The 23,339-nt window shown below is 36.5% G+C and overlaps 2 protein-coding genes across 2 annotated transcripts; both read right to left on the bottom strand.

Moving 5' to 3' along the window:
* Positions 1-11,817: 11,817 nt before the first annotated feature.
* prlh2r (prolactin releasing hormone 2 receptor) lies at positions 11,818-17,434 on the bottom strand. Its single transcript, XM_079633645.1, has 2 exons — positions 17,179-17,434; positions 11,818-13,493 (listed from the first exon to the last, which is right to left on the bottom strand). Exon 2 carries the CDS (start codon positions 13,467-13,469, stop codon positions 12,357-12,359), a length of 1,113 nt encoding a protein of 370 aa, XP_079489771.1. The 5' UTR covers positions 13,470-13,493; positions 17,179-17,434; the 3' UTR covers positions 11,818-12,356.
* A 706-nt stretch (positions 17,435-18,140) lies between these two features.
* On the bottom strand, positions 18,141-23,333 carry ccdc32 (coiled-coil domain containing 32). Its single transcript, XM_079633650.1, has 4 exons — positions 23,141-23,333; positions 22,651-22,874; positions 22,409-22,562; positions 18,141-18,850 (listed from the first exon to the last, which is right to left on the bottom strand). The coding sequence occupies exons 2-4, from the start codon at positions 22,865-22,867 to the stop codon at positions 18,685-18,687; spliced, it is 537 nt and encodes a 178-aa protein (XP_079489776.1). The 5' UTR covers positions 22,868-22,874; positions 23,141-23,333; the 3' UTR covers positions 18,141-18,684.
* Between the last annotated feature and the right edge of the window lie 6 nt (positions 23,334-23,339).

Below are 23,339 nucleotides of genomic sequence, written 5' to 3'. Positions count from 1 at the left end.
TGCTGACATTACAGAAATATGGATTTTCAACAGCCATTTACGGCCGGTCTTATTTGGCATTTGATTCGTGTACAAATATGTGCTTTTGGTGAATTCTGAAAGCTTCAGCAGAGGGCTTGAATGAACACCATGAGCTAAATTAGATTCTTCTGCAATCTTTTTGTTTGCATTATTAATGATCCGTGTGAAAAATGATGTTAATGTCTTGGAAGCAATAATGATATTTTTAGTTCTTCAGTTATGCTAATGTTGTAAGATAAACACAATTTGATGTTGCCATCTGTCCAATAAACAAGTGCTTTCATTGGCTCATGCCAACATTTACAGAATAATTGCTGTTTACCCTAAAGAGCAAACTGTTGCTTGCTATTTTAATCAGTTTACTTTGACATGATTTCAAATAATCTAGAAAGGAAACAACGTATAGTTATATTTGGGTCGGGACATGCAGGAAAATATTTAATACGTTTTAACAATAAAATGCTCTTAGGCGAATGCAAATTTGTGCATAGGTAAATGTACCTAGACTGGCTTACGAATGTTTCAAATCTATTCATAGCAGGGAAACAAATCATTATAAAATGCAGATGTTTATAATGCAGAACCAACACAGATGTATTGTTTATTCTTAGTCCAACATATAAACAAATTTCAAAACAATTTCAGAGCTGTAATCAAATCTTAGATTATGAAAGAAAGCAAAATCAAATTTTGCAACTCATCCCTTATCAACCAAATGCACACCGCTAGAGATTCGAAATGTTTCCATGGCATTTCAATCTGTAAATTAATTGAGCAGGTAAGCAGTGTTATAAATATTCATGAGGCATCTGATTTATTCGCATATCAGTCCTTGTATTCCATCTCACTTATCTCTGTGAGAGACTTGGATGGTGCACCTTTTCCTCAGTCCTCCCAAGTGAGATAAGTGAGGCTTTGGATATGAAAAGAGAAAAATATACCATTGCTCACACCAGCAGCGTTGCTTATAGGGAGAGGAAATTAAATCCTCAAGGAGTGGTGTTTACTTCTGTCTTTTCTTTATGTTGACATGTATAATATAAATTTAAATGCATTTTTTTTGGATAGAATATAATTTATAATGATCTTTTAATGTCAGTCAAAAAAATACATATTAAACATAATATTTCGGCGAGAGCAACAGATGTATCAGGACAGAAATGCTTTCTTTGTGTGTGCATATAAAGAAACGGATTTTTAGGCAAATTTTTACCGTAAATTCTATTAATATACAGTAGCCACACACTGATTTCAAACCGTATAATTCATATTTAAAAATCATATTAAAATGTGATATTGTTTGTGTACAACAGTTAAATAAACAAGAAGTCAGTAGTGTTTTACACAATATGCTCTGTAATTTTCCATCTATTTTTGCTACATCAACAGTGTCAAAGAAGAATCAACCATTTTGCACCTCTGAGCAATCCGTTGGTGAATTAATTATTTAATGATTCTTTTGTAAAGACAGTTAAATTTCATTCCTGAATGAATCAGTGTTGACTGAATTGGTTGAATTAATTATTCAATGACTCGCTCATACGGACATCCACCCCCACCCCCACCCCCACCCCCAATATTATAATATCCAATGTCAATAGTTGAATCACTTCTGGCTTTCAAAGAAAACTTTAGGATGACCATGGCACTCTTTCAAATGAAAAAGCCTTTATTATCAGATGGCTACACACAAAAGATCTAAAAACTGTGCTACGTGTTTCGGCCCATGCCTTCCTCAGGGAGAGCAACACAACAAACTCAACAACAGGTGCAAGCAGTTTCATTCATTAAGACCTCTGATTAGTTAACACTGTTGTCAACATCTCTTTTGCAGCATAAAACATGCACCAAAACATTTCCAAACTCAAAAACACCACTTCATACATCAATGAAAAAAAAAAAAACATTTCAAGAAAGTAGGCTAGTAAAATCCTTTCTGGCTATTGTTGTTTGGCGATGCCGTTGCTATTTGCAATTTGAATTTTTTAGAAGTAGTAAATCTTTCAATGCTTACTACAAACTAAACTCAGAGAGCGTGGAGGAACAGTGTGATATAAATCTAAGTGGGGGAAATCAGTATGCTTCTGATAGCTTGAGAGTGTCTGGATATGATGGATGTTGCAGGGAGGAAATGACTTGCAGCTGTTTTACTCTAGATATACTGCACCTGTCTTAGTTTTGAAGCGTGACACATGAAAGACATACTAATGACTATTAGTGATGTAAAACAGAATGTGGTCCACTGTTCCTCTGAACACATGTACAATGATGTACAAAATATTATATAATAAATAGATGTACACATAATAACAAACATAATTACTAAATTTAACTGGTATTGTCTTTCACAGTCCATTTTACTTCCACACTGACACTGTGATGAGAAATAGGCTACGAGATATTAAACAAGAAGAATTGTGAGATGGGAATTTGATCATAAAAAGTGGCCTTTTTTGCTGAAAAGAACAACATTCACAAGCATGGACTAAATTAGGGTTACAATACATGAAATTCTGAAATACCATAAAGAATCTTACAAGCTATTGAATTTTAGAGTTTTTTATTTTAGAGTATTCAAATTTATATCAACAACTTTCTTGGGAAAAAAGAAGAAGAAAGAAGCTAAAACAATCCCTAAACAGATATTTGGCTTTTGGTTAACATTATGCATAGGTGTACTTGATTGTAATTGTTCAATGAAAAACAAGCAATGTAAACTGGTTCAGTGGTGTCAGATATTTCCTTATATATGGACATAATAACCTCCGCTACTTTCATGTCTCTCATATTCAGGTGACAGATTCTTATTGAAATGACTGGATTTCATATACAAACTTTTGCCAGACAACAGTAAAGGTGAAGCATAAAGCAAAAAAGGTAAATGTATGAAACGCAGCTCACAACAAAGTCACTTTCAAAACAAGCAGCTGTATGCTAGTCCTCTTGTCCGAATCATATGAACAACTGAACCTGAAATTCCCCCATCTCAGTTATTGATTTTAGTGAAAATGACCTAAGAGGACTTTAGTATCAATATCACTATACTATTGTTGCAGTATTCGTCTTTTCTGCTAGGTTGGTTGTTTTGTATGTTGCAGTGTATCCTTTTAAGCCGTAAGATGAAATACTGGTAGGTTTATAAAATAAATGTAACTCAAATCAATATTTCATGCATTTATTCATTTGTGGGAAAGGAAATCTTTCAGAAGAAGAGCACCTAGTCTGAAGTGTAATGCTGTTTTCTTATATATTTCATTGGTCCGTTTCAATGGAAGAGATACTACTCAGGACTTTCTTTTCTCTGTGAAAAATAATTTTAAAGCATGTACCCCTGCTGTCCACTCATCCAGAGTCACCAGTGTTTGTAAACCAGACACAGTTCTCTGGTGCAGCATGAAAATGAGATCTCCATCCAGTAACAACTCTACCTAATGCTGGAGGTCACTGAACTCTTCTGAGTCATGCATTTGCATAGTAATGAAAAAATACTAACAGACCCTTTTCATTTCATTTTTCTTTACCCCGCTCTTGATCAAAAAGAGGGGACAATACCTTTGTGTCCATCAATGCTCTCAATACTACTTAACAACCGCTGCGTCATAAATGCCTGGTTGTTAAGCTCCATTTGAGCATTTAAATGAAAATTCCTGTTAAGGCTGGTATAATAGCCTTACATTCTCCATCATTATCTGATTTAGGTTTGCTTTATACTTATAAGGCCTGTTCACGACAAGCATGATAACTGTAAAGATAAAAATAAAGATTTAGTTTTAAAAATAATTCAAAATTTGAATGAATAGTGGCGTCTACACGACAACTATAACGATAATGACAGAGGAACAATATCATTGGAATCACTTTAGGAAAGATTTTTCCCCAGCTGATTAACGATAAAAACATTGACAGCCAATCAGAATCCATCTGACTTTAAAGGCCCCCTGAAATCAAAATTGAAGTTTTTTAGCTTTTAGTATGAATATGTTAGCCTTAAAGGGGTCATGATCAAATTATTACAGGTCAAATTATGACATTCGCTTGGTTTTTACATTCAAAAACATCAAAATGAATAAGTAAAGGCTATTTTCTACCCTGGTTTTGAGCCTAGCTCCTGAAACGCTCGGTTTTTATGGGCGTGCCGCATTGAAGACTTGGAAGTAAACGCCCACTGCTATGATTGGATAACAGTTTTGCATATTATAATGAGTTTTCAGTTCTGAAACTTATAGGATATTCTTATAGGATGATGACCTCTTATATGTCAAAAGCTCAAGAAAATTTTTATTTCTCAGTTCATCCCCCCTTTAAGGTTATGAATACGCTGTTATAACAAAACAATAACAAAATTCGCATTTAGGAGATAATCATTCAAAACTTACAGTCTCTCACTTCCGCTAAAATGAATCAAAGATTTTTATGACATCAACGCAGACTTTAGCTTCTCATCACATCTTTTGTCCAATCAAATGCTCTATAGAATCTAAAGTGTCCCGCGACTCCCTATGACTCAACTATACGATGCTATAAATACACCTGGACAAAGCGACCGTTGACACGTCATGGAGCAATATGGGTTGGAGATGTGTGTTCGGTACCTCAAACACTCGAGTTTTATTCCGCTTTACAACTGTATGTTGGTTAAGAATGAAATGGCTAGAATTTATTCACACCTCTACTATTAAATCCAACGTATCATCAGCGCTCGGATTCGGTTCCATTGTGCTGTCAAGTACGTCTTAAAGTCTGTGAGGTAAACTAAACGCTGTTGGCTATTTGAAAAGGGGGAGGAGACATTGAATATGTCCCGCCTTAGCTTCCTGTTTCAGTGGAAATTACGTCAACGCATCATACAAAGCTGCGCGTTCCAAGTTACTTCAGTGGGCCTTTAATGCAAGATTTCCGTTTTTGTCAAACAGCGACCCCTAGAGTCACTGTGGAGCACTTGTATTTAACGTTACTGACGTAAATACAACTCACGCAGAGCCGTCTCTGCACTCGCGGCCTGATCCCCTCCCCCCTGTATACCGGTACCTGTTCAGTAGGATGACATTGAAATTGACCAGGTAATGTTTCACGATTTCATACAAATATTAGGCTACTGCATAATTGTATATGTTGTGCCTTTGCTATCGGGATGATTCGCCCTACGAGTTCGTTTACCATCGAAATGACTTTGAAGCTGTTATATTAGGGTACAAATCTTGCATAGTGTGCCTTTAAAGAGCTTGAACATTTAAAGCGGCAGATGCGTGCGTTGGTGTGGACGCTATCTTTATAGTTATCGTTCTTGTTGTCAACAGGCCTAACATTTTTAATTCCTGTTCTGTTCTAAATATTGAAAAATTAAAGGATTTGTTGTGGAGTGAGATGAACTAAAATAAATGTTTGTATTGTTTAAAATGTTTATTAAGGTTTTGTGTCATTTAGGGCTATTGGTATTTTGCTAGAACTTGACTTATACTCTGATGTGACTTACCTGTCTTTTCTTTCTTAACAATGCAATTTAACCTGGTGAAATTTAAAGTGTGACATATTTTCCGGAAAGCACGGTAGAGCTCAGCGGCACTGCTTTAAGTTTAATGCATCACCTCTGCCGCTCTGCGAGTGATTAATTCAAATAAGTGTTGATTGATAAGCATTGCCTCCTGCCTCCGGTCACCCTCTCCTTCTCTCAGGTAACCGTGTGCTACTCATTAGACCTGCCTCCTGGCGCCGCGGATAACAAGTCGGCATAAATGGGTTAGCCACTGGAGCTCGGGCACTCATTGCTTTTCCCAAAGATCAGGTTTTAACCTGAAGCCATTATGGAGACCTTTTCTTAAATCTGAGGGACTGACTGAAAAGCAGAGACAGTGTAATTGCTATGAGAAGAGATTCATCAAGACTAAAGCTTGTAAAGCAGGAACGGAACATGTTGATAAAAGCTGCTTCACTCTGAAATGGAAGTTTAAATGCCTTCAGAAGCACTGAAGGCCTCATTTGCATATGGGGATTTGCAGGGAGTCGCTTCGGTCTCTCTAGTGGACAGTGAATTTGGTGGATGGAACAAAAAAGACTAATACATTTCGTCTAGCAGAGTGTACCAGGTTACATGAGAATGGACTGAAACTCTTCAATTAAATGCGTTTACACTGCTGTGCACTTATTGTATGATGGGCAGAAGGGTATTTCCTAACCTATCTTTTTAACTAACTTTTTAAAATATAATATAAATATATGTTTGTGTTGTACTTTTAGAGTATTTCTATACAACACTCTTAAAAATAAAGGTTATTTATTGGTTATTTTTTTAACTGTTCTTTGAGGAACCTTTCACTGTTTGGAAATGTATGTGCATTTGATGTAATATTTTATTCTAAAGATAATTATTTGGAACGCAATGACTGATATATGGACCCTGTTAATTATTTTACTAGGATGATTACATATAGACAAGAAAAATGAGCTCTAGTTAAACTCATATCTTAAATTTAAATAATGACTTTGAATCCTATTTAAACTCTTTGGAGATTAAACAAAGATCCCCCAAAACATGTCATTTCCTCTGGCTTTGTAATGATGTTGTTATTGTTACCATGTATGTACAACAAAATAACAACTGATTTTACTTAATAATGAACATTAAAAAAATTTGATTAAATAAATATGGTTTCCATCTTTATAATAAGAAATGAAAGAAAGAAACCCAAGAAAAACACTTAAATTTAGCACCATCATCTTCAAGGGCAATTATCTGTGAGAGCGGAGGAAGTTCCCTGATGTATATTATGTTCAGTGAATTTGGTTACTCTTGTTTTCTCATATGATGAGTCATATTAAGCAGATTGGAAATAGAAAATGAATAAATCATTTAAAACCATTGCAGTGGTTTAGTCTTTTTTCCCCCTCTATTTCTGCATGGACAAGCAAGCAAACATTTGTTTCAGCCAGCGCTGATTAAGTTGAAGCCGGCGTCCATGCATATTTTATTGCATGTCCATCCATGTGGAAATGAAAAGGAATGTACTACAATTACTGGTTATTCATCCAATTATCCAAAATTGTACTCAGTTCTGTTAAATCTAGCACCATATTTAAGGGTTGGGAGATATGTGAAAATATTTAAGTCCATGGTTCAGCAGATTTGGAGATCTGCTCCTTAGTTCAAACTATTGTTAACATAAAACTCATGCAGGCAGCTATATAATCACAATTTTGACACTAGCAATCTAACAGAAAGACATGGTATTAGTATGTGTAGAACAAGCTCCAGATGCATGATGCAGGATAGTGGCAGATGGGAAACTTAGAGGTGAAGAGAAAGAGAGCACTTTAGATGGACCATAATTGATGCCCTTTTGCTGGTGAGCATCTCTGTTGAGAGGCTTGTTCCTCACTTTTGTCAGATGCCAATTTACTTTTCATCTTTTAAACTAGCCAGACTCTACAAAAAGCCCACAAGGACCTCCTCTGTTTTCTTGTAATTAGCTTTGAATCAATTTCCCCCCTGCACTCAATATTCAGCCCACACTCCCTTTGAATATTCATCCATAAACGTGCCATTCTGGTGAGTCTGTTTCTCAATTCTTGTGAAGCTTTCCTGATTGCACAAGAGATTTCAAATGTGCCATTATTTACTCGCCCTCATATCATCTCAAAACTCCATGTTTTTCTTTCTTTTACTGAAACATTGGAAGAGATGTTTAGAACGATGTTCGTATACTCTTTTCTACACTCTTGGAAGAAAAGGTTCTATAGAACATTTTAGGGTTCCATCAGGAGCTTCATATATAGAACCTTTTAGGGGTTCTCATCACGGGTTCATGTTATAGAAACAGTAGACAGACAGACAGACATAAACAGTAGACAGACAGACCGAAACGGTAGACAGACAGACAGACAGACAGAAACCGTAGACAGACAGACAGACAGACAGAAACCGTAGACAGACAGACAGACAGACAGAAACCGTAGACAGACAGACAGACAGACAGACAGACAGAAACCGTAGACAGACAGACAGACAGACAGACAGACAGACAGAAACAGTAGACAGACAGACAGACTGAAACAGTAGACAGACAGACAGACAGACAGACAGACAGAAACAGTAGACAGACAGACAGAAACAGTAGACAGACAGACAGACAGACAGACAGACAGAAACAGTAGACAGACAGACAGAAACAGTAGACAGACAGACAGAAACAGTAGACAGACAGTAGACAGACAGACAGAAACAGTAGACAGACAGACAGACTGAAACAGTAGACAGACAGACAGAAACAGTAGACAGACAGACAGAAACAGTAGATAGACAGACAGACAGACAGACAGACAGAAACAGTAGACAGACAGACAGAAACAGTAGACAGACAGACAGAAACAGTAGATAGAAAGACAGACAGACAGACAGAAACCGTAGACAGACAGACAGACAGACAGACAGACAGACAGACAGACAGAAACAGTATAGACAGACAGACAGACAGACAGAAACAGTCAGACAGACAGAAACAGTAGACAGACAGACAGACAGACAGAAACAGTAGATAGACAGACAGACAGACAGAAACAGTAGACAGACAGACAGAAACAGTAGATAGAAAGAGAGACAGACAGACAGACAGAAACAGTAGACAGACAGACACAGTAGACAGACAGACAGAAACAGTAGACAGACAGACAGACAGAAACAGTAGACAGACAGAAACAGCAGACAGACAGAAACAGTAGACAGACAGACAGACAGAAACAGTAGACAGACAGAAACAGTAGACAGACAGACAGACAGAAACAGTAGACAGACAGACAGAAACAGTAGACAGACAGACAGAAACAGTAGACAGACAGACAGAAACAGTAGACAGACAGACAGAAACAGCAGACAGACAGAAACAGTAGACAGACAGACAGACAGAAACAGTAGACAGACAGACAGACAGACAGACAGACAGACAGACAGACAGACAGAAACAGCAGACAGACAGAAACAGTAGACAGACAGACAGACAGAAACAGTAGACAGACAGACAGAAACAGCAGACAGACAGAAACAGTAGACAGACAGACAGACAGAAACAGTAGACAGACAGACAGAAACAGCAGACAGACAGAAACAGTAGACAGACAGACAGACAGAAACAGTAGACAGACAGACAGACAGACAGACAGACAGACAGACAGACAGAAACAGCAGACAGACAGAAACAGTAGACAGACAGACAGACAGACAGAAACAGTAGACAGACAGACAGAAACAGCAGACAGACAGAAACAGTAGACAGACAGACAGACAGAAACAGTAGACAGACAGACAGAAACAGTAGATAGAAAGACAGACAGAAACAGTAGACAGACAGACAGACAGAAACAGTAGACAGACAGACAGAAACAGTAGACAGACAGACAGAAACAGTAGATAGAAAGACAGACAGACAGACAGAAACAGTGTATATATAGATAGATAGATAGATAGATAGACTGACAGACAGAAGGATAAAGAGTCTGAAACAACCTTTATCATACTGTAAATCTGAGAAATCTCTTTCTTACTTTTAACCAACATTATTTATCAAATCCCAAAGAAGTATATTTTTATAAGGTAAATATTACATAGCTTGCTGCCCATGAGTAATCATCGACAGGGACTCTGTTTTACACACCTACTGTCGTGTGCTGCCATTGTTTATTATTTATTTTACTTTTTTATGTTACTTTTTAGCACTTTTGGATTGAATTATTCAGTGTGCTGAGTCTGGGAGACTGACCTGTAGAAGCAGAACATTTACCAGTGTAGACATTTATGTTGAGTGCATCACAGTGCATTTTCAGATATGTAAATGTGCAATACAAACATTTGATTGGTGTTTCATGGTACATTTATGAAATTCAGAGTTGTTTAAGACAAATGCAAATTTTTGCATTTTTGTGTTAACAGAGAACGAATGCAATGAATATGTTATGAAACACCTGGCTGATAGTGATTTAATTCCCTCTTAATTACTGTCTGATTTGGCAAATCTCAAGCATGTACTTGGCAGAAGGGCTCTGCAATAATCTCTCATCTTGTTAATGTGTGCTATATTTTATCCCTTATACTCCTGAAGTTTTCTTGACCAAATGCATCGTTTTAGAAGTCCAGGATTCTGAATAAGAGACTCAGAAAGTTTGAGAAAAGTCTAAAAGTTGCACCATTTAGACCAATACTGTACACACAAATTAAACTATGCACATTATTTTCCACATCCTGCTGAACTCAGTGCAAAATTAATAAATGTACGTCTGAGGGCACAGAGGACTTAAAGGAAAACTAAAAATAAAGCACTAAAAGGTCTTCCGACATTAGAAAAACCATCAGTGGTCTAACACTTATGCTTCATCTGTTTTCTGATGCATAACAATATGAAAGCAGCCAAGTGAATAAAACAAAAAGGGGGGAAGAATGAACAGAAGGTGCCGCAGATGAAAGTACTTTCATAATACAGTAGAGAGTCCGTGGCCTTTTATGCAGCATGACAGTGTTTTGTGCATTTTCTTTTGAAGATGATAATACCTAAATACTGTCCAGTGTACAGAACACAATCCACACTACATTCAAGATCTTTGAGCGTACACTAGACTCCTCACGCACTTCCATGCATAATAATTAATTACAATATCAAATGTATTCACTAGCTTTTTGTATAAAGTATAACAAGCATAATTGAATTGCATTAATTAGAAATTACTTTAATGTAATCGGCTATGATTTATGTGAGGTCATGGAGTGTGCTGTATGATTTGTTTTTTTTATGCTTTTACAGAAATGCGCTCCATGATCATTTTAAATGCAGGATGTTTATTAGGTCATTTGCATTTGGCTCATTTACCATCTGCTGAACTAAAGCCACATGAATATATCATACTCGTATGCAAGAAATGGACACATATTATTTATTTAATTCTTTAATAAATTACATCAAGACATTTTATTTTTTAAAAATCTATATAAACATATGAAAATATTTTAAATCTATTTTAAATTAATGTAATGCAATATCACACAAGCAAGCTCATGCCGCAGGAAATCATAGAGGAAGCGCCGTTGCCAGTGTTATATACCCAGTTTTATACAACAGTTCAATAAACAAAATAATAATAATGTTGAGAAAACTACCATTTTGTGGGATATTAGACAATATTGCCAATTATTTTGTCTGTTTTCGTTCTGCCCAAGCAAATCATTCAAAACAAAGCCACCACAGAGACTGTGTGTTTTTGAACTAATAGGTTGAATAAATAACAATAAGAATCACTCATAAAAACTATCATATGTTCCATTCCTAAATTAATCGGTTCAATGAACTTATTCATAAAAACAAGCACTTGTCTCAAACTGGTGTAACCTGCATAAAGAATCATTGAAGAATCCCCCACTGCTAAAGCACAGACTGACTCATCTTGCAAAAGAAAAATACATAAAAAATTATAATAATAATATTTTTAGTGTAAACTAAACCATGAGGTCCCATTAGTTAATGCATTAACAATAAGTAATACATAATGATAGTAAATTGAATTAGTTCCCATTAGTTCATGTTAGCTCATGTCCATTAAATAATATTAACAGATACAACTCTTGATTTTTAAAATGTATTAGTAAATGTTGAAATGAACATGAACTAAGATTAATAAATGCTTTATGAGTACTTTTTAATGTTAGTTCATGTTAACTAATGTAGTTAACTAATGCAAATGGTACCTTATTAATGTGTTACCAATATTTTATAATGTGTAAACATTACGTTTTATCAAAGAATATACTGAGAATGCATACATGTGCTTGCTACACCTTTATTGCGTTGAATTTATTATTTGATGTATTACATTGAATTGTATTACAGAGGGGTTTTTGTTTTAAGTAAACCTCTAATGGACGCTTGAGTGCAGTGCTTCACATTAAACAAATGGACATACATAATTAATACATTGCCTTACAATGCCACTAAATGAATACAGAAGCACAATGAGGTTTTTTTTCTTCTTTTTTTCATTGATACCACCTGTGTGTATTCGTAGTTGGAATAACCCGGTGCAGGATTAACTTAAGAAATTTTGATAAACAGTAAGAAACAAATCTAAACTGTTTAAACATGCTCCGATTTTCATGACCTCCAGACCATGCCGACAAACAGTTATGGTATGCATGTACGAAAAGGCCAAAATGGACGTGAGGCTATATCTCTGCAAAGCTTTAGCATATTCACACACAACGTGGTACAAGTCATCACAACAAAACAGTTGTGATGGTACAGAATTTGCCTTCGGACTGTTCAGTTCTAGAACCTAAAGAAGCAACAACTGTGTGTGGTGAAGGTTCAATCTTGTGAGATCTTACTAATGGCCATGGGAATGTCAGCTAGAGTACTAGAAGTATTCATGCGGATCATTCGGCTGGAGGTTGTGAGGCTGCTCTGAGCACGATGAGCTTTTCTTCTTTGAAATATGTTATGGCATAGATATGACAGGAACTTCTTGTGAAGAGAAGCATAAATGAAGGGGTTGTAGCAAGCCGAGCTCATGGCTAACAAGTGGCACGACACCTGTACCACATTGACGTGATTCTTGCTCAGGATGGCGAAGTCGGTGTCCAGGTCGCGAATGAGGTTGACTACCTGCAAGGGGAGCCAGGAGAACGCGAACGACAGCACAGACACCAGTAGGAGACGGAAAGTCTTGCGCCTCTTGCGCCCCCACTTTTCCTGGTTGGAAGGTGTAGCGGCCATGAGCCGAGTAGCTCTGTGCTGCAGGTGGCAGGAGATCGCACAGTAGGAAATGGAAACTGCTGCTAGAGGAACAAAATAAGAAAGAAGCAGGAAGAAACATGAATATATTAGACGACCGAGCTCCTGCCCGTGCCAGAACTCCTCACAAACTGCCATTTCGTGGCCAGTTGCACTCAGATCCAGGTACACCGTGTGTAAAGCAGTGGGGGTGGACATTGCCAAAGCGCAGAGCCATACGCTGACAACCAGCCAGACGCAGAAGGAACGACCTCCTCGCCGGCGAATAGGGTAGGCGACCACCACATATCGGTCCACCGCAATGGCGGTTAATGACAGGACTGCCGCAAACGCAGTCGCAGTCTGCATCAGGGTAACAAAATGACACACGAACTGGCCGAAAACCCAACCGCGCTCATCAAAGGCGTAAAACGCGGTCAGGGGAACACAGAACAGACACATAACCAGGTCAACCAGGGCCAGGTTTCCGATGAGGAAGTTTGTGGTGCTGTGAAGTTTCTTGTTCAGTCCGATGTGGATGAGGAGGAGAAGATTTCCAGAGCACGCTACCAGGACTAGCACGGCATAAAGAGGGATGAAGAGCGGCTTCAGGTCCATGAGGAGCTGGAGTCCACTGAACGATGACGCCGATGCATCTAAAGACATGTTTATCCACGATTCGTTATGGAGATAGCCCATGTCCGTCATGGTGTGATGACCGCAAACAGACACCTGTTCGAATAAAATTGAATAGAAATGTAAACAATGTGAATATATACAATTCAATTTGATACACACTCATTCAGAATGTTCAGGTAAGCTAATTAAAGAAAAGAAATTGTTTTATTCAGCAAGGATGTATATCAAAAAGTGTCAGTGAAGACATTTATAAGGTTTCAAATAAACGCTGTTCTTCTGACCTTTCTATTCATCAAAGAATCTAGAAAAAACTGTTTTCAACATTGATAATAATCAATTCAGCGTATAAGAATAAGGATCTGAGGATCATGTGACATTGAAAACTGAAGTAATGATTTGCCATCACAGGAATAAATTACGATGTATGTGTATTGCCTAGACAAACCGATGTACAACATGATAAAATTTGCAATAATTAGGGCCCAAGCCTTGAAAAGCGAAGGCGCTATTGTTTTCCTTGGGATTATTCTTTATTCTTCTTCTTCTTCTTCTTTATAATTATTATTTTACTACCTTTTGGGCACTTTTGGGGGCCTTAACGTGCTCAAAAACTCTTGAAACTTTGCACAAATGTCAGAACCCCTGAAGCTGGTACCCGGGCGTGGCAGGGGGGCTCGGCAGCGCCCCCTGGAATGGGATTCAAAAACATGTCCATATATCAAACACGCTTGCATGTAATAATATGAAACTCGGTACACATGTAGATCTCATCGGGCCGAACAACTTTCGTGCTCTAAGTTTTACGCCAGTCCAACAGGAAGTCGGCTATAATGGGTTGTATGGAAACGCATGTTCTGGCATTTGAAACACTTCTCCCAGAGAATTCATCCGATGACCACGAAACTCGGTCAGCATGAACTCAAGACATGGAGGATGATAAATTGCCAGGGGATTTTTGATATCTCGAATGGTTTGGCCGTGGCGAGGAAACAAATTTATGGCGAATATTGGAAACAGGAAGTGTGTTATAACATCCTCATACATTAACTGATCTTGATGAAACTTCAGCAGTGTGTTCGCTGTAAGAGGCCGATCACATGGATGTGACTATTGTGAGTCAAAGTTATAGCGCCACCAACTGGTACCAGGAAGTGTGTCACTTTCAAAATGCTTTGAAATCACCTTCTTATTTTTACCGATTTGCTTCAAACTTCATCTGTATAATGTAAACACACGGCAGATGTAGACCTGTGAAAGGATTATTGATATCTTAAATACTGTTGCCATGGCAACGCATCAAACTTTAATATTCTTTTTTGATGTTTTTGAGACTCTTAGCATGCTTGAAATTGCATGAAACTCGACAGACACATTACATTTATTGCCTAGTTACACTTGTGCAAAGTTTCAGTAACAGGCGTGGTAAGGGGCTCAGTAGCGCCACCTTTAGTCAAAAATGGGGTATTAGTTTTACCTAAAGTAACAAAAATCGGTATCTATATTTATCTCCCCGAGCCGGACAACTTTCTAATTTACAGTCATTAGCTCCGACCAACAGGAAGTCAGATATTTGCCCCCCTGTCTGTGTGTGTGGGGAGGGGAGCAGAAAGACTCTATGAACAATTGTGCCATCTAGTGTTTTATACTATGTATAAATGTGTTTTTTATTTTAAACAAGTGTTTTAAAGTACACTAATTTCAATTAATTCTATGCTGCATTTTTATGTATATTTAAACATTATCAAAGTTAGGATGTTAATTTTTTAGTTTCAAAAGTTCTCTGTCTCTGTCTCCCTCTGTCTGTCATTCCCCTCCCCTCACTCCCACAGTCTCACTTATTTCTTTCTGTATCAAATATATTACCATTAACAAAAAGTTTGAGTTTCTTTTTCAATCAATGTATTATGTGTAACTTGAAAATAAGCAGATTAAACAGATATGTTTGAGGGTAAGACATGAAAACGATGAAATATAATATAGTATTAGTAAAAGAGGGCAGTATAGGGATATTTTGTTACAAAAACATTTGGTTAAATAAAATCAAGTGATACATAGGGCTATATTGCCCTCTCGACAGTCAAAGCGGGTTACGTTATTGCCTGTCGTGCACAGGAACCCGAAAGGCAACGGGGTGGCGGCTTTTTTTATATATATATATATATATGAATAAATACTTGGCCCGTAATCGCTGCTTGCAGCTATATTATTAATTATTATTATTGATATTCATAATTTTGGATATTGCTTATAAGCTATTTAAATAGTTTAACAATTTTATATTCTAAATGTCTTGAATTGCACTGCTTTCATGCTGTTGGCAGCTAATAATTCACCACACAAAACATACTATGGTCAGCTCTAAACATGGAAACTCACATTTAATTTAGTCTGGGTTGTATTTTCTTTAATGGGTCTGTGACCCATTTTGAGAACCAATGCTGAAGCATTTTGGTCTGAAACAAATTCAGTGTTCTGTCAAATTCTTTAGATCTAAATGCCCTTTGTGAAATCAACACAGATCACTACACTACACCGGACTGGATGGATTATTTGTGTGTAATTTAAAGTGGACAGGTTATGTCTAGAACAAGACCAATCTTTCATATAAAGGAAAAGCTTTGGTAAAGAAATCTACCACTATCAATTAAATGAACAGACCATGGTGTATTGCAGAGAACATAGCAAGTAATACTTCTCTTTGGGTTCTCTGACCTCCCATACTGTAAGTGACAAGATGTACAAATATCATCTTGACGTGATTCGTGACTCTGCTCTATTATGTTTGACTTCAATCATTCATTGCAAGATTCTACACAAGAGATAGCAAACCGTTTAAGTCTTTCATCATTTTCTGAAATCTACAGTGCATTAGGTGTACTGAGGTGGAACCACTTTTATCTCTTTGAAATAAAATTCCATGAACAGCCATTTGAACGTACTTGTAAGAAGTCACTTTAAAATAGGCCAATACTGAATAACTTCAGCAGACATTTTGGCTTCTGTTAGAGGACCCTCACAAGATATTAGATGCTCAGACTTACAAGTGTTCACTGTAGAGGATAAATGGAATAAGAAGAAATAATAGAACAATAAAAAAACCACATCAGAGCCTGCTTATTGCAGCTAATTTAATAGATGGCTTTACTGTTTGCATTTTTCTGAAAAGCATTAACATTTGAAATAACAGTCCTGCATGTTGCATTCGATTAGAATACAGTGATTGTGATCTGTTCTGTTGGATTATCACAGAATGATGATTTCCCACAAAACTGTACCAATAGCAGTACACCTCAAGTCTAAATGAAGAAGACAGCAGTTACATTACTAAGATCCTTCTCTCAGTACTAGAGAGAGAAAGGCAATTTAACCGTTGTAATTGGTGGAGTCATTGCCCACAAACCTTAAAGTCAGATTCAATTCAACAGGCTACTGTAACTCAAGAGTGTGAGATAGCAACGAGAGCCTACCTAAACATTTTTTCCTCTGATGATAAATGAGGAGTTTAGAGGACGAAACACTCATGGATGAATGAAATTATAATGATTGATGAGCAATTATTCAATCTAACATCCATCAAACGGATGTTTTCAAGTTCAAAATATTCTTACAATAAAGACTATAATTCTGCATAGTGCATTTACAGACACTTATTGATTTACTGATTAATCAATTAAAAATCCTTGTCTGATTGTTTAGTATGCCTATATTTAGCTTTCTAATTAAAACATTATTTCGGTACACACACACAGCATTATTTCAATTAGGATGAATTGCCCACCTTTGTCTCGATCACTTCTTCAGTGGATGATGCATGATCCAAAAGCACTTACTCTATAAAAGGATACAGGTAAGACTCTTCACAGACTTGAGTAAATCACTACGTTGTCTATTAAATGCGACCCGTGCAAATGTCCCTCTTGAAAGCTTCACAACTTGTGTAGGTTGTACAATCGGCGCGAAGATCGCCACCAGACACGCGCATCCTACACGTCAATGCGCACAAGTGTGAGGAACCTTCAGTAACGACCACGACCACGACCAGCCTGCTTACATAATCTTATGATGAACTATTACATTGTTCCAACACGATTTCAGACCTCATCTGCTAAATGAATAAATGTAACCAAATAAAACGAATTAAAATCGACAAAATTAAATTTAAAAAATAATAATTTCATTAAACGCAATTAAAATACAATTTTAAAACATATTTTTTAAATCCAGTGAGCTGCCTGCCAATACATTTTCTGGACATCATTGCTGCATTTTAACGAATCGAGCATTTCTAATGTCCAACGTGCTTTCTTAGCGCAGCAGCTCGCGAGGTTTTGAGACACAACCATAAAGTTTTCGTATTAGTAATGAAAGAACTACTCTTACAAATAAATGATGTTGGATTTTCTCCCCCGGCTTCATTAATGTGTCGAGGAAGGCAATCAAAATAAATAAATTAACTCAACAACAACTTATGATGTTGAGGAAGAAACTGGAAGCAAAAAACATACATTTTAATAATAAATATAGCACTCATGCAATAAAGAATTTATTTTACACACACACTATGAATAACATTTAATTAAAGAGGTCAGCTGAGGAACAAAGCAATAATGCTTCCCGAATAAAATGACAGGAATGCCCTAAAGTGGTGACTCATCCATATTCAACAATAGTGACATCTATTGGTTACTGCTGGGCAAACATATCAGTATGCATCACTACAAAGGTCACAAAGGAATCTCATTATGGCTCCTTCATAGTTTTTATTATCCTTTTAAAATAAAGCGAACAGTTACTAACATGTTTAGAAACACTTAACATTCTACTCAAGTTTAATTTAGTCCACTAACCTACATTTAAATTCAGGAGAATGCCCAAAATTTGATTATCAATTCATACAAATGTGTAAATGAAATAATGTAATGAAAAAATTAAATGTTTGGATTAGTGTATACAAGTTTCAATACTACAGGAAAGGAGTAAATAGCAAAAAAAAAATCACAAGTAAATAATAAAATTAATTTGATGATACATAAATGGAATGTTTCATGATAACGTAGTGAAGTTCTTCAGGCTGTTTCTGAAATGTCTCCAAGGTCGAGATTTTATAATGTACCTTGAATTGAAAACTGGATTGAGGGAGACAAACAACCGAAGACACCTTCATTTATCTATGTGAAACAAATGATCCCATTAAATGGATCATAATTTAGTTGCTTTCCACAACAAGAGCCCATACACTCTTAATTCCCCTAATACTGCTGGTCAGGTTATCGTTGGAATGCGATTATTTCTCTGGGCTTGGGCACTCTTCCTCCTCACATGGCTTGTCAGTTTGGGTTGAGCTAGCAAGAGCCTCACTGTTCTGTGTGGGCAAAAGAAGTAACTCCAGCTCCTCTGCATTAATGGCCACCCTTTCTGGAGACATCCAGCGCTTGAACTGCTCCAAAGCACTGCATGAAAGACAACACCGAATAATTACATGCACACTAAAATTGACCATAGAAATAAATGGCATTTGTTCAACATAATCAGAATGAATGGCTCCTAAAATCTTGACCCAAGTCATAATTATTAACAAAATAGGCTCTTAAAACAAACTTGGGAGTTATATGTGGGCATCTTATCTGGCTAAGTAGCTAAACATATTTGGCACTTGTTATAGGCGATGTTGGTTCACAGACTCAATCTAAGAGTAAATCAACAACAGAATGGTTCAAGCTGAATAAATTTAGTTTTTTAGATTGGCCAAGTCAGAGTCCTGACCTTCCCTTGACATTTTACTGTGTTATCTAAAGAAGACCATTCCAGTGAGAAATTCAAGAAATGATATACCGGTATGCTGAAACAGTCTGGTATGGAGGAATGGCCCTATTTTTGTAAGAGTAATAAATATGCAAAGGTTATAGTCAACATCACACAATTATTCCATTAATTTATGCCTTATCTCAGTAAAAAGCACTGTTACATGCACGATTGTTATATATTACACTGTTCCGTTCAAAAGTTTGGGGTTGCTAAGATTTTAGAAAGAAGTCTCTTATGCTCACCAAGGCTGCATTTTTAAAAATAAAAAATACAGTAAAAAAACATTGTGAAATATTATTACAGTTTAAAAATATATTTTAAAATACAGCTGAATTTTCAGCAGTCATTACTAAAAGGAGAACTAAATTTTTAGTAAATTTGGAGTGCTGTCAATACAGAGAACAACGACAAAAATCGGTGTGTTGTCACAATACCAAAAGTATGACTTTGATATGATATCCAACTAAAATATATTGATTTGATATCAATATTTACAGCAAAAACTAATTGTATAATAGATGACAGAACATGGAACTTAAAATTCTTTGTTTTATTTATTAATTTAAGCAACACTACTTGCAATTTAACCAATTAACTGTCACTGCACTTTTTTATTGCCTTTTCTTCCATCACATATCTTATTAATCATCATAAATTATGTATTATTCGAAAGCTTACTCCCTCCGTATTCATCCTGTGAAAACCATTTTGAAATAGGACATTGCGTTACCCTGGAAACAGTAATTAAATTCATTTTAGCAGGCTCCTCCCCCCTAGTGGGCAGTGTCATGTTTCATATTACAAAATTTGCTGCACTATTTTATAATCTTGACAAAACACATATCATTGGAAAGGTCTGAGAGTCAAGGTTCCATATTTGGTGATTGTTTTGTGATAGAAGTGATATTGTGACAAATGTATTAATTTGTTATAGGAGAACACATCAAAAAACATTCAATGGAGTGTTGGAATACCCGGTGGCAATTTTTGGTACAGCCCTAAATAAAATCTCATGGGAACTACAATTTTTGTGATATCAACTTCAAATTTAGAACAAAACTTGGTTAGATAGATGGCTTTTTTAATAACAGTTTTAGAAAAATATGAAATATTTTGTAAAATATATATTTTGTATAAAACATAAAATGTTTAGTACAGTATGTCTGCTTTACAGTAAACTTCTATAACTTTTTTTGTTTGTTTACATCTCTTTCATTTTACTCTTTAGCAATAATCTTGAAAAAAGAGACCAACCTTAGGTCTGTATTCTAAAGCATTCATGAATTACAACCATTTAAGTTTAGATACCGGTAGTTCGTCAAAAAAAGGGGGTGACAGTTAAGACAAGTGTTACAAGTGTGAACGCTGCGTTTGCAACATTGATAAGTTAGCTAAAGGATTTGAGTTCGAAAATTTGTAGTGCTGGTGTGCTTTACGAACAGAGTTGGAAAACACTGCTCTAGTATTTAGTCCAGGCGTTTTAGGAAAAAAGGGTGAACAAATTGCAACAGAATCAAACTCAACTGATTTTGTATCCTCCATATGTCCTGAGTAAGGAAAAAAAAAGCCCCGAAGAATCCCATTAGGGGAAAGTTCCGAAAAAGACCCAAATATATCCTATTCATACGCCTATTCATAATTTTTCTCACATGAATAGGGTAAAAAATTTAACCTTTAGGTATCACCATCAAAATTATTGAGTTGATTACTTATATCAAGACAAACAAAAAATGTATTACAAGTTTTTTTTAATTATTTGTTAACTTGGACAAACGGTGCATAATCTAATTACAGATGTGCTAATCTGCATAAATACCACAACAGAGCTAAACATTGGGTACAGCGTTTTTAAAACATTCAGAGATTCAGTCAGTCATTAATTCAAGGTCCACTCAACTGACAACTTTCAACTGTTCTTCCCTCAGACTCATCCCCCAGAAACAGTCCCACGGACCCAGCCCCAAACCCCATATCTGCAATAATGATTAATAAAGGCTGTTTTAAAGAACTTCTTCCTGCCTCTATGTATTTATGCTCATGGGTAGCCTAAATGGGTTCCATTTAGACCTTAACATTTAGTCTTTTACTGTTATATGTCAACAAGATTCAACAAGACATTTTCTCCTGCTGTACCCAATGTTTAGATCTGTTGTGGTATGGTATTTATGCAGCTTAGAAAGGGTTATTGTGTGCATATCCCAACTTCTGGCAGGTGCTGGACAAAAAGGAATATTAAAATGAAAGGATGGTAATGTCCGCAACACTGCTACTTACTCCCATATTTAATAAAAAGGCAACGTTTCGACCCTACTTGGTCTTCTTCAGGCAAAAAAAGCCTTTTTTTGCCTGGAGAAGACCCAGTAGGGTCGAAACGTTGCCTTTTTAATTAAATATGGGAGTAAGTAGCAGTGTTGCCGACATTACAATCCTTTTATTTATGCAGATTAGCACATCTGTAATTAGATTATGCACCGTTTGTCCATGTTAACAAACAATTCAAAAAAACTTGTAATACATTTTTTGTTTGTCTTAATATAAGTAATCAACTCAGTAATTTTCATGGTGATATCTAAAGGTTACATTTTTTTACCCTATTCATGTGACAAAAATAATGAATAGGCGTATGAATAGGATATATTTGGGTCTTTTTCGGAACTTTCCCCTAATGGGATTCTTCTGGGCTTTTTTTTCCTTACTCGGGACATATGGAGAATACAAAATCAGTTGAGTTTGATTCTGTTGCAATTTGTTCACGGTTGACCCCCATTTTGGCTTAAAACGCCTGGACTAATTATCCAGACCAGCAGTTAGTTATGCAGAACCACAGCGCCATGTGACAGCAGTTTTAGGCCAACAGTTAGTAAGAAATACTACAGAAATTATCAAATGTAAAAAAATATAACACTGCATAGCCTTCACTGTATGAATTAAAATACATTGATATTTATTAAAGCTACAAACTGATTTTCTCTCTTCTTTTTTTTGTCTTAATATTAATATTAATGCTGAATGAAGTATAATAATGTAATCCATTTTTTTTTCTAATTGTAATTAACTAAGAGATGTTATTCAAATTGCTTATAATCTACAATTAAAGTGAGCTGAATGATATAAGTTGAATTTTTACAATACTTGTAGTGTAGACAATGAGCCTATCTACAGATATAAGAGAGGGTGAATAGTTCAAGATTCCTCATCCTAACCTCTGATCGAAGTTTCCTTCCTGGAACAGTTCCGAGGTTTGGGCATCATGGAGGAATCTATCCCAGCATTCCTTTTTAGCCTGGGACAAGGAACGGAGCATTTCCCTTGATGTAACTTCATTCGATTGTCCCTTGATCCTCTTCAATCGATTTTCTGTACAGTAGGAACATAACACGCTCTTAGAGAACAAATCAACAGGCCATATTTAAATAACATGATTATCAAATGCAATTCCCTGTACCTAAACTGGCAATGTAAATGTCAGAGTCAGCCATTGGTTCCCAGGGGCTGAAAGATGCTCTGGGGGAGTTTGTATGTGGGCTGCCTGGAGAGGAAGGCTCAAATGAGTCTGTAAATTGCCCACCATCCTGTTCCTGAGGGTCTGGGAGACTTGAGCAGACCTCAGACCACAGTTCTCCACTAGATCGGGCCGCATGGATTTCGAAGTCGTCAATCATCACGTTTCTGAATAAAAAATCAGTTATAAACAAACTCGCGTGTTATAACGTTACATGGGATATCAACAATCATGGGTTAAAAATTAAAAAGGCAGGCCTGTCAAGTTTTTTGTGATAATCAATGCAAAATTTTAATAGCGTTAATTTAGCTGGTTGTTTACATATAAGGTCTCAAAAATCTTAACGATTGTTGACATTACTAGCTCTTAAGCATGCCCGTACAATGGAGCTGTAGAAAATTATCATTCATAAAACTAAAGCAGTGGTGCTTACCTTAAAGTACAATGCTCTCAACGCAGCACAGACCTAAAATGACACATTAAAAGGAGAAATAAATTCAAGCGTTAGCATGTAAAACCCATTCTTATGGTTGCTTTGCCTTCTCTGCTACTGCTGATGCACGTAACCGGCAGGGATTAACCATCAAATATGATTGGCCGTCGCACCTGTCCGTCAATAATTCCGTGAATGC

Source organism: Phoxinus phoxinus (assembly GCF_949152265.1).
Source record: "Phoxinus phoxinus genome assembly, chromosome: 13".
Classification (NCBI taxonomy): domain Eukaryota; kingdom Metazoa; phylum Chordata; class Actinopteri; order Cypriniformes; family Leuciscidae; genus Phoxinus; species Phoxinus phoxinus.
The sequence above is the reverse complement of the archived record's forward strand: the minus strand, read 5'-3'. Positions and strand labels throughout refer to the sequence as shown.